At 37.6% G+C, this 12,772-nt stretch overlaps 1 protein-coding gene and 1 pseudogene across 1 annotated transcript in view; one reads left to right on the top strand and one right to left on the bottom strand.

Annotated features, from left to right (window-relative positions):
* USP14 (ubiquitin specific peptidase 14) overlaps positions 1-12,772 on the bottom strand; it is a 46,920-nt gene that overhangs the window by 12,393 nt on the left and 21,755 nt on the right. Inside the window, exons 6-9 of the mRNA XM_057699743.1 lie at positions 4,589-4,647; positions 1,506-1,636; positions 503-583; positions 39-121 (exon numbers count right to left, since the gene is read on the bottom strand). Of these exons, the coding sequence (XP_057555726.1) occupies positions 39-121; positions 503-583; positions 1,506-1,636; positions 4,589-4,647 (354 nt within the window). The remainder of the gene's footprint in view (positions 1-38; positions 122-502; positions 584-1,505; positions 1,637-4,588; positions 4,648-12,772) is intronic.
* Positions 10,322-12,246, top strand: LOC130831531 (eukaryotic translation initiation factor 4B-like; annotated as a pseudogene).

Genomic DNA, 12,772 nt, shown 5'->3' with positions numbered 1-12,772 from the left:
CGATTACACTCTATAGAAATCGTGGCTCATAAGGATACGTAGTTTCAAATTCAACTCCGAAGAATTGATCAATTAAACTTTTCTTTTTAGGTGTCACTGCTGATGCAGATGAAGAATCTGTCTGCAAAAATTAAGATGAAATAAAAATTCCAATTTTACTTCACATGTATATTAATATACATTGCCTCCCACACAATCCAGTTTAGTAATACATATTTAAGCTTTTTAAAATATAATCCCTTCTGTGAAATCCTTCTACTGATCAAAAAATGTAACTAAAAAACTACAGATGCTCAATATCAACTGATTAAATTTAGCAAATAATACACTGAATTCAAGCGTCAAATTCAAGCTGTCAAATTCCAACTACAGGTTCAGCATCTAAAGTAGTCAAGTACATGAATATGCATTCAAGATAAACTTATTTGAAGACTTTTAGGGTGGGAGTGGGATAGAGAATCAGTCTAATGAAAGTCTATATTCATAAATATATTTCAATTACCTCTTTAACAGTATCATCCTCTACAGCTTCCAATTTTTGTTGCAATACTCGCATCATTTGTATCCAACATTCATTAGCATCCTGTAATTTAAAAAGTGACACAGTAAGTAATCCTAACTGTTAGTGTTTGATCTATAAAATCCTTCCAAAGTAATTACTGTTTCCTTAGGGAATGGGGAGAAAGTTGTTTTTTTCTTTAAAAATATTAAGCCAAATTAAATATTACATGATCTTCAAAACAATGAATAATTCCAGAATAGTTTGTTCATTCATTCAAAAGATGTTTCGTGAACCCCTTATTATGCTAAACACTATTCTAGAAACTAGGAATACACAGCAGTCGACAAACCAGAAAAAGTCCTAATGGGGTACATAAATAAACAAAATCTATCAAAATTCAAGTAAAAACAGGGCTGTGAAGAAAAAAAAAGCAATATGGGAGCAAAAAGTGATTAGGGGAAGGGAAGTGTGCTATTTCAATAGGACTATCAAGGAATGCCTCTCTGATGCTTTGACATTTGAGCCATGAGACCTGAATGAGGTGAGGAAGCAAGCCATGCACCTATCTCAGAGCCAAAGGAACAAGAGCAAAGGCCCTATAGAAAGAGGATACTTGGAGGGTTTTTTAAAAATAGCAAGGAAACCAGTGTATCTGGAGAGAACTGAGCAAGGGGAAGAGCGGCACATGATGAGCTCAGAGAGGCAGCCAGGCACTAGGCTGTTCAGGCCTGAGACAGCAAATCACTAAGAGGTACTGAACAAGGGCATCAACACCACCTTACTTACATTTTTAAAACAACTCTGGGGGCTGTGTTGAGAAACACCACAGAGGACAGAAGCAAGACAATCAATTAACAGATTACGGCACCTCTCCAGGCAAGAGATAATGGTGGCATGAACTAGAGAGGACTATTATCTGTATTTCCAAATATACTTCAGTAAGTACAGAACATCTAAGTTTTACATTTACAAAATGAAAACCACAGAACCTTGCCCTGATTACCTGTTGAAGATATTGTCCTTGTTCACCCTTCTCTGCAAACTGTGGAAAAGCCATGTGCAAAAACTGCAGCAGAATAATAGGTGGAATACTAGAAGAAGTTTTATCCATGGAATCAAACAAATCTCTAAGGGCTTAAAAACAAAGCAAATACTTCCTGAGTAAAACAGTTACATATTTAATACATGCTACTAAAAATTAATTCTCAATTAATACAAAGATCTGCTTATTAATTACTTTTAAGTACACCTATTCCTTTTGCAATTGGTGGATCCCTACTATGAAAAAAATTTGTTTTTAAATCTTAAAGAACTCACCAGAAGACTTTATAATATAATCACTAGGTATAAACAACCTGTGGGCCCTGCCCTATGTCTCTTTCTCCTTGACAGCCTAGGTCTTCCCTAACAAAGCAGGGTATATTCATTCAACTCAGAGAACACATAACTTCTGCCTAGGAATCAAACAGGCATAATTTTACAGTTCTGCCACCATCAGGACATCCCAACCCTCTTCCCTTTAAGCCCAAACTTGGTTCCCATGTACTGAACTCCTAAATACTGAAATCTGGAATATGTTTAAAGATTTAAACATACTTCCTCATTCTACTGAACAGCTAAGAACCAAAACTAATTTGCCTTCCTCAAAATCTTTTCTCTGCTTATCCTCTCTCACCATCATAAATCCTATGGTCTTGAACTCAGCCCTGCTCTTGAATTCAGAATACTTTTCTTCTGTTGACTTCGTAGCTATCACACCTTGCCCTTACTTCATGTACAGCGAAACTCTAGTCTAGCTTATCTTGCATTGTTTTGTTAACTAAAATGTGAAATGTTATCAATAGTATAGAGACTACAGCACAGCAAATACTAAAATACATCTCAGCACAAAGTAAGTACTCAATGAAACGTTCCTGAATAGAATTACTAAACACAGTGTTTAAAAAACATGTTAGGAGGGAGAGCTCAAATTAGGCATTACCTACTAAGCTAATAATTTGTAAAATAAAAAAGCCTAAATTGTAATAACACTTTAAAGTATACACTACCCAAAAAAAAAAAAGAGAAAAGGAAAAAAACCCAGATGATTTAAATTTAACACATACCATGAACAGAGAATCTCAAATACTTTAGTTTGAAAGAAAAACGTCAAAAGACACACTATACATTAAGAGACTAATGAGACATAACAACACAACTAATTGCAATGTGTGATTCTAAATTGGATCCTGAAGCAAAAAAGAAAAACAACTTTATAAAGGGCAATACTGGCTTAACTGGCAAAATTAAATAAACCTCAATGTTAAACTCCCAGATTTTGAAAAATAACTGTCTTGTGGTTGTGAATGTCCTTATTCTTAGGAAATACATACTGTAGAATTCAGGAACAATAGACATGATGTTAAAAAAAAAAAAGGCATGATGTCTGCAACTTACTCTCAGATGGTTCAGAAAAAAACATGCACTATTAAGAACAATGAACCAAATGTGACAAAAAGTTAGTAACTGGTGAATTCTTGCAACTTTCCTGTGAATTTAAACTCATTAAAAAAAGAAGTCAAGAAGCAAAAAGTAAAGAAAGGTATTTTTCATCCCATCAATACTACAAGCCTCCTATATGACACTGGAGAAGTGGTTGAAATTCTGAGTTACTCTTAGATACACAAGTAACCAAATGAACTAGATATGTGATCATATTTTCTCATTAAAAACTTCATTTTGACAAATGAATCAACTTTCTGAAAAAAAGGTTAGAGGAAAATCTCTTAATTCCAAATGATGTAAAGAAACCTACTGCTATTTACAGTATTAATGGCTGACCACAATGAGATACCATTTCACACCCCTATGATGGCTATAATCAAAGACAGACAATACCAAGTGTCAGTGAGGATACAAAGAAATCAGAATACTCATACACACTGGGAAGAATGTAAGATGATGCAGCTACTTAGGAAAATAGTCTGGCAGTTCCTCATATACTTACCATGTGACCCAACACTTCCTCTCCTAGATAAATACCCAAGAGAAATGAAAACACATGTTCATGCAGACGTGTACACAAATGTTTAGCAATATTTATAATGGTCAAAAAGTAGAAACTACCCAAATGTCTATTAATGATGAAAGGATAAATGAAAAGTGATATATCCAATACAATGGAGTCGTACTCAGCAATAAAAACGAACGAAGTACTGATACTTGTACATGCTGAACCTCAAAAACATTCTAAGCGAAAGAAGCCATCAAAAAAGACCACACACATTCAAAAAAGACCACGTATTGTATAATTCCATTTATATCAAAAGTCCAGAATAGGTGAATCTATAGACTGACAGTAGATTACCGGCTGCACAGGGCTGGGAGTGGTGAGAGGAAATGGGGTGACAACTCAATGTTACAGGGTTTACTCTGTGGTGATGAAAATATTCTAAAATTGTGGTGATGACTGCACAATTCTGTGAGTAAACTAAAAAACAGTGAATTGTATAATTTAAATGGGTGAGTTGTATGGTATGTGAATTATTTCTTAATAAAGCTGTTACGAGCCTCCCCCCACCTAACCCCCCCAAAAAAAGAGGCTGTTAAAAACCCTATCAACCCAGCCCAAGGAGCTGAGGGTATTCATTGGTAAAACTATCCAAAATGGGCAGTGGAGGCAGAATATACTGTCTCATGTAATGAAGAAATAAATTACTTCTATTCTTTAAGAATTTTTATTTCACCTCATACCTCATATCCCACTTACTTACACCAATACCCACTAATCCAAAGATTGTTTTTCAAAAAGGACAGACATCACTGCTTTATAATGTAGTTAATAAGTCCCAAGTTTTTTTATTATTATTATTTTTTTTTGAGGGGTACACCAGGTTCAATCATCTGTTTTTATACACATATACCCGTATTCCCTCCCTTCCTTGACTCCCCCCCAAGTTTTTTAATGTAAGTATAAGTACTCCAATTTTAATGAGGTGATGTTTTAAAAATACACTTTGTAAACAGAAAGATACTAAAACTGTGAGTGAGAAACATTTACTGAATACCATACTCCCTCTTTAAAAGTAGTGTATTTAAGATACTGACCTGCAGTAATATACTGTGCTGAAGCCATTTCCCCTGAAGCTCTCAAGGCACCTGCATACCTAGGAAGAGTAAGACAGAATTAAATAGATTTACTTTATTCTGAAACTCAAATAGGAAGAAACTAGTGCAAAGGACTTATTATGACACCCTCAACTACAAGTTTCTTCGAGCTGTTCCCACCATTTTTTATTCTCTTCTGGTCTTGTTCCTTTAAGAATTATATGGGCAAAAAAGGACTGCTAAGAAAAAAACAGAATTTAGATGAATGAAGCCTAAATTCTTTCCCCTTGTCTAACCCATCTATAAAATTTTCTAAAAATTATGTAAAACAAAAAAATATGTATTTAATGTCCATTATTACAAAGAAAATAAAATATTATTTCAGAAATGAAGAAAAAAGCATTAGATCAAAACCATTAGATCAAAATCAATAAACCTACATTCAGCACTAACTTCCTATACAACACTAAGTCACTTAAATTTCAAGTCAGTTTTCTCATCTATAAAATGAGGGGCTTCTATTAAATGATTTCTAAATTCACTTTTATGATTCTCAGTTAATTTATAGCAGTACAAAGGACTGGCCAGCCAAATGAAATATTCAAACCACTGTGCTTACTTATACAATGTTTTAAGACAAAGGCTCAGAAATTATCATTCAGATAATATTAAATACTAGGTGGTAGGAGAGATCCCACAAAACTAATATAAAATCAGTGGTTACTTGGCGAGCTGGCCAGTTAACTGGGAAAAGGTACAATAAAAATTCCTAGGAGGATGAAAATGTTCTATTAATTTGATCGTAAAATGAGTTACAGAGAACCTGCATGTGTCAAAACTGCTCATGCCACTTAAGATGTATACATTTCACTAGATGTAAATTATAATTCAATTAAAAAAAACAAAACAAAAAATCTCTGTGCTTATATAAGTGAATGAAAGAGGTCACAGAAAATATTATGTTACATTATATTCAACTGAAGAGTTTTGTTACTTTTTTTCACTCGTTTGTTTAGATCTTTTGGAAACTTCTGCAACTAAAAATTCTTAATTTTTAATACACAATAATTCAAAATATTGTCTAAATTATATATGTTCATTTAAAAAACTCATAACAACAACAAAAAAAAACACAACTCATAACAGTTTCCCTGTCAGACAGTTTAGCAACTTTTTAAAGGGCACTTCTGAAGCTAAAATGAAGTGCTCATAAAGCAGATGCATCCCATAACATCACTGAAGTATGTAACTACCAATACGTAACTGCTGCTGTTTTGAATTTACATCTAGTTACAGGGTAACATGAGTATGTAACTTTTTCTACATTTATGACAAAAGCTACCTTAATGAATTATCAATCTTTTTTTAAAATAACTGCAAATAGGAAAATCATAGGTAATTTAATACCAACCGCACTAAAACTTGATATTATACCAAGAAAACTTATAATTCCTAGTTAAGACAAAACCATCTAAGAAGCCAAACAACATTCATACTGAACTTTACAAAGAAAAACTGTTAGAAAAGGGGAGGAATTGACAAGAGTACTAAGAGGTTTAACAGATAAAAATAACGAGAGGTTTTACAGACACAAGAACCAATAACATACCTTTCCTAATCTTAGTCAAGTCAATAAATAAAAATTAAATAATGATATAGAAAATCTGAATGTAATGAATAACTTAATGCCTATTACACTTTATCACCTACAAAAAGAGGACACCTTGACTTTTCTTATCATCTGTGAAATATTCACAACAATCACTCCCAGGTCAAGATTAACCCAAACATTCAGCAACAGAAAAATGAATAATTATTTAGTAGTATATGCCTACAATGGTGTACTCTATAGCATGAGCATGAATGAACATACACACAACATGGAGAAGCCAAACTTAAAGAGCCAGACTAAAATGAACATAATCTGTACGTTTCTGTTCATAAAGAGTTAAAATCAGAAAAATTACTCTATGAGGTTATAAGTCAGGTGAGTATAACAACTTTGGAAGAAGGGTGGGGACAGTGGATTGGAAGGGATCAAAGAGGGGAATTTCAGAGTGCTAACAGGGTACTGTTGATCCACATTGGTTATACAGATGTGTTCACTCTGGGATAGTTCATTTGTACATGTTTCTATGTACTGTAATGCAATAATTAAAAACAAACGTTGGTTTTGCACAGCAAAGCAAACCATAAACGAGACGAAAAGACAATCTACAGAATGGAGGAACATATTCGGAAATGATGAGACTGACAGGGCCTTAATTTCCAAAATATACAAACAGCTCATGCAACTCAACAGCAAAAAAACAACCTAATTCAAAAATGGGCAAAAGACCTAAACAGACATTTCTCCAAAGAAGACATACAGATGGCGAATAGGCACATGAAAAGATGCCTAGCATCTCTAATTATTGGAAAAATGCAAATCAAAACTTGTTATGAGGAGGTACCATCTCACACCAGTCAGACTGGCCATCATTAAAACGTCTACAAACAACGAATGCTGGAGAGGGTGTAGAGAAAAGGGAACCCTCCTACACTGCTGGTGGGAACGTAAGGTGGTGCAGCCACTTTGGAAAACAATATGGGAGGTTCCTCAGAAAACTAAAAACAGAATTACCATATGATCCAGCAATCCCACTCCTGGGCATATACCTGGACAAAACTCTAATTCAAAAAGATACATGGACCCCCATGTTCATGACAGCACTATTCACAATAGCCATGACATGGAAACAACCTAAATGTTCATCCACAGATGAATGGATAAAGAAGATATGGTACATATATACAATGGAACACTACTCAGTTATAAAAAAGAACAAAATAATGCCATTTGCAGCAACATGGATGCAATTAAAGATTATCATACTAAGTGAACTAAGTCAGAAAGAGAAAGACAAATACCATATGATATCACTTATATGTGGAATCTAAAATATGACACAAATGAACCTATCCATAAAACAGAAACAGAATCATGTACATAGAGAACAGACTGGTGACTGCCAGGGGGAGGGGGTTGGGGGAGGGATGGAGTGGGAGGTTGGGGTTGGCAGATGTAAGCTTTTACATACAGAATGGATAAAACAAGGTCCTACTGTATAGCACAGAGAATGATATTCAATATCCTACAATAAACCATAATGGAAAAGAATATTTAAAAAAAAGAATATATATATATATGTATAACTGAATCACTTTGCCGTATAGCAGTAATTAACACAATATTGTAAATCAACTATACTTCAATTAAAAAAAAACTTTGGGGAAAAAGAAAAAGATAAGATTTTATAATACTTCTAAAAAAACATATGAGCCCTCCTGCACTGTTGGTGGAAATGTAAGTTGGTACAGCCACTATGGAAAACAGTTTGGAGGTTCCTTAAAAAACTAAAAATGGAACTACCATATGACCCAGCAATCCCACCACTAGGTATATACCCAGAGAAAACTATAATCCAAAAAGAAACATGTACCATAATGTTCACTGCAGCACTATTTACAATAGCAAGGACATGGAAGCAACCTAAATGCCTATCAACAGATGAATGGATAAAGAAGATGTGGCACATATACACAATGGAATATTACTCAGCCATAAAAAGGAATGAAACTGAGTTATCTGTAATGAGGTGGATAGACCTAGAGATTGTCATACAGAGTAAAGTAAGCCAGAAAGAGAAAAACAAATACCGTATGCTAACTCATATATATGGAATCAAAAAAAAAAATGGTACTGATGAACCCAGTGACAGGCGAAGAATAAAGATGCAGATGTAGAGAACAGACTTGAGGACATAGGGTTGGGGGGGTGAAGGGGAAGCTGGGATGAAGTGAGAGAGTAGCACTGACATATATACACTACCAACTGTAAAACAGATAGCTAGTGGGAAGTTCCTGCATAACATAGGGAGATAAACTTGATGATGGGTGATGACTTAGAGGGCCAGGATAGGGAAGGTGGGAAGAAGTCGCAGGAGGGAGGGGATATGGGGATATACGTATAAATACAGCTGACTCACTCTGGTGTACCTCAAAACCTGGCACGAGAGTGTAAAGCAATTATATTCCAATAAAGAGCTTACAAAAAAAAAAAACCCATGAGCAATCTCCTCTAATGAACAGAGAACAAGCAAAACCTCAAAACTAAATACTTTCATTCCTATGTGAGAATAAATGATCCAAGCATACAACTTAAAATAAACAAGCATAAGAAAAACAGAAATAAACCATTAATACAAACAAAAGTAGGATGAAATCAGACAACTGAAAGAAATGAGTGAATAAATCTAATAGCTGATTCTGTGAAAAATGAAATACACAAAATTCTGGCAAGATAATCAAAAGAGAAAAAAATAAGTAAGAAATAAAAATGGATTAAAAAATACAGATCTAAAAACAGAATAACTCATATGCTAAAATACACAAACCTATGGCAACATAAAAGAGGAGAAAAACAATAAATTAGAAATAAAAATGGACAAAAAGACACAGATCTAAAAACAGAGTAACTCTCACATGCTAAAATAGTTTAAAGGGACTTCCCTGGTGGTGCAGTGGTTAAGAATCCACCTGCTAATGCAGGGGACATGGGTTCCGTTCCTGATCCAGGAAGATCCCACATGTCACGGAGCAACTAAGCCCGTGTGCCACAACTACTGAGCCCATGCACTGCAACTACTGAAGCCCACATGCCTAGAGCCCCTGATCCACAAGAGAAGCCACCACAGAGAAACCTACGCACTGCAAGGAAGAGTAGCCCCCACTTGCCACAACTAGAGAAAGCCCACACACCGCAACAAAGACCCAACACAACCAAAAATAAAGACACAGAAAATGGACATTTTTTTTTTTTGACTGCGCTGCACAGCATGTGGGATCTTAGTTCCCGACCAGGGATCAAACCCATGACCAGAGATCGAACCCACGTGCTCCCTGCAGTGGAAGCACGGAATCTTAACCACTGGACCGCCAGGGAAGTACCGAAAATGGACATTTTAAATATCTCAAAAAAGGCTGGGTACAGCCAATTTTATTGGTAAATTCTACCAAGAACAGCTCATTCAGCAATGAAGATGCAATGCAGCCAATTAATTAATTAATTAAAAAAAAAAAAAAAAGCTCATTCCACAGGACACAGGAACTAAGATTTGGCATGCCATGCAGCATGGTCAAAAAAAAAACAAACAACCAAAAACAACAAAGATCATTCCTCTACAAATTTGAAAATGAAAGTAAAACAGCAATCTGGTAATTGCTAATGAAAAAATTATTTTGTACTTATTAAGAGTTGTTTTGCCAGTCTCCAATAAGACAAAAGTATTGTCATGTGATACTTTTACAAGCAACTTACAGAATTTTCAAGGGTAGTTTTTATTATATACACTTTTCACTTTAGGTTCTAAATTTAAAACTCCCACATTAGGATGAGGTTCCACTGTTGGGCAGCATCAAGCAAACCAGATTTTACCTGTAGCTACAGTTCTTGGCCCTCACTGCCTCTCTTCAGGTAATCCAATCTATTTCTCTTGAATGCATTTTCTTTCACCCTTCATCATTATACGAGGATGAGTCAAAAATTATCCCCACTCTGGCTGTAGAATTTTAATTAACTGTTAGAAAAGACAAATACGACATAATCTCCTTGCTTTTCAATACACTTTGTCCATCTGTCAACAAGCTTTAGTATAATTCCCTCATTAAAAAATGTTTCAGCCCTCTCCCAACATGGCGGCCTCAGCAAAAAAGAAGAAAAAGAAGGGGAAGACTATCTCCCTCACAGACTTTCTGGCTGAGGATGGAGGGACTGGTGGAGGAAGCACCTATGTCCCCAAACCAGTCAGCTGGGCTGATGAAACAGACAACCTAGAAGGAGATGTTTCAACCACCTGGCATAGTAATGATGATGACGTGTATAGGGCACCTCCAATTGACTGTTCCATCCTGCCCACCGCTCCACGGGCTGCTCGGGAACCCAATATTGACCGGAGCCGTCTTCCCAAATCACCACTCTACACCGCTTTTCTAGGGAACCTACCCTATGATGTGACAGAAGACTCCATTAAGGAATTCTTTAGAGGATTAAATACCAGTGCAGTACGTTTACCGCGTGAACCCAGCAATCCTGAGAGGTTGAAAGGTTTTGGTTACGCTGAATTTGAGGACCTGGATTCCTTGCTCAGTGCCCTGAGCCTCAACGAAGAGTCTCTAGGTAACAGGAGAATTCGAGTGGACGTTGCTGATCAAGCACAGGATAAAGACAGGGATGATCGTTCTTTTGGCCGAGATAGAAATCAGGATTCTGACAAAACAGATACAGACTGGAGGGCCCGTCCTGCTACAGACAGCTTTGATGACTACCCACCTAGAAGAGGTGATGATAGCTTTGGAGACAAGTATCGAGATCGTTATGATTCAGACTGATATCGTGATGGGTATCGGGACAGTTATCGTGATGGCCCACACCGGGACATGGATCGATATGGGGGCCGAGATCGCTATGATGACCGAGGCAGCAGAGACTATGATAGAGGCTACGATTCCAGGTTAGGCAGTGGCAGAAGAGCGTTTGGTAGTGGATACCGTAGGGACGATGACTACCGAGGAGGCGGGGACCGCTACGAAGACAGATATGACAGGCGAGATGACCGGCCGTGGAGCTCCAGAGATGATTACTCTAGGGATGATTATAGGCGTGATGACAGAGGTCCCCCCCAAAGACCCAAACTGAACCTGAAGCCTCGGAGTACTCCTAAGGAAGATGATTCCTCTGCTAGCACCTCCCAATCCAGTCGAGCAGCCTCTATCTTTGGAGGAGCAAAGCCTGTTGACACAGCTGCTAGAGAACGAGAAGTAGAAGAGCGACTACAGAAGGAACAGGAGAAACTGCAGCATCAGCTGGATGAGCCAAAACTAGAACGATGGCCTCGGGAGAGACACCCAAGCTGGCGAAGTGAAGAAACCGAGGAACGGGAACGGTCGAGGACAGGAAGTGAATCATCACAGACCGGGACCTCAGCCACATCTGGCAGAAATGCACGAAGGAGAGAGAGTAAGAAGTCTCTAGAAAATGAAACACCCAATAAAGAGGAAGACTGTCAGTCTCCAACTTCTAAGCCTCCCAAACCTGAACAGCCTCTAAAGGTAATGCCAGCCCCTCCACCAAAGGAGAATGCTTGGGTGAAGCGAAGTTCTAACCCTCCTGCTCGATCTCAGAGCAGCAGTCCCCTACAAGTGGTGGAGGGAAAGTAGTTCCAGCTCAACCATCTGAGGAAGGACCAGCAAGGAAAGCAGATGAAAATAAAGTAGATGGGGTGAGTGCCCCAAAAGGCCAAAATGGAAACTCCAGCCGTGGTCCAGGAGATGCAGGGAACAAAGACCACTGGAAGGAGTCAGATAGGAAAGATGGCAAAAAGGATCAAGACTCCAGATCTGCACCTGAGCCAAAGAAAGCTGAAGAAAACCCAGCCTCTAAGTTCAGTTCTGCGAGCAAGTACGCAGCGCTCATTGTTGATGGTGAAGAGGAAAACGAGGGCGATGACACCGAATAGACCTCTGCATTCTGTGCTTTCTCCTAATCTCTCTCCACCCCGGAACATTCAAGAGCAAATCAAACCTCTATCCAGACAAGACAAAATAAAACTCACCATCTCCTGGGGGTAAAAAAAAAAAAAAATGTTTCAGGCTGAGCTGCGAGCCACGAATGCACTGCTGTCTTCACTTTTTCATTAGAAGTGAATCTTTGTCCTTGTAGGGCTGCTTTCAGGGGACCAAGCAGGTGAAAGTCTGATGGAACAAGATCAGGACTATAGGGAGGATGCTTTAACACCTCAAAAGGAAGTTTCTGCAGAGTGTCAACAGCGTGGGCAGAAGTGTGTAGACACGCACACCCTCAGACCACAGAAAAACAAATCACTGCACACTGCTCCTTTCGTGCAAATCACAAGTGGGGCATCCATTTTTGCTTGCACCGCAGTTACAAAATGAACTGATGTAACACTTCCACACCTGCACAGCAGTGACTGGGGAGACAGTAGCCTTGAACAGAAGGCACTGATAAGATAGTGTGGCCAACAGGTTTTAATATAATCAGAGTGCGGATAATTTTTGACTCACCTTTACACATCCCACTCTCCAGAACCTGCCAAATATTTGAGGATGAACTTCAGCATCTCCAGC

Source organism: Hippopotamus amphibius, chromosome 11 (genome assembly GCF_030028045.1).
Source record: "Hippopotamus amphibius kiboko isolate mHipAmp2 chromosome 11, mHipAmp2.hap2, whole genome shotgun sequence".
Lineage (NCBI taxonomy): Eukaryota > Metazoa > Chordata > Mammalia > Artiodactyla > Hippopotamidae > Hippopotamus > Hippopotamus amphibius.
Note: the sequence above shows the minus strand (reverse complement) of the source record. Positions and strands in the feature narration are given on the sequence as shown.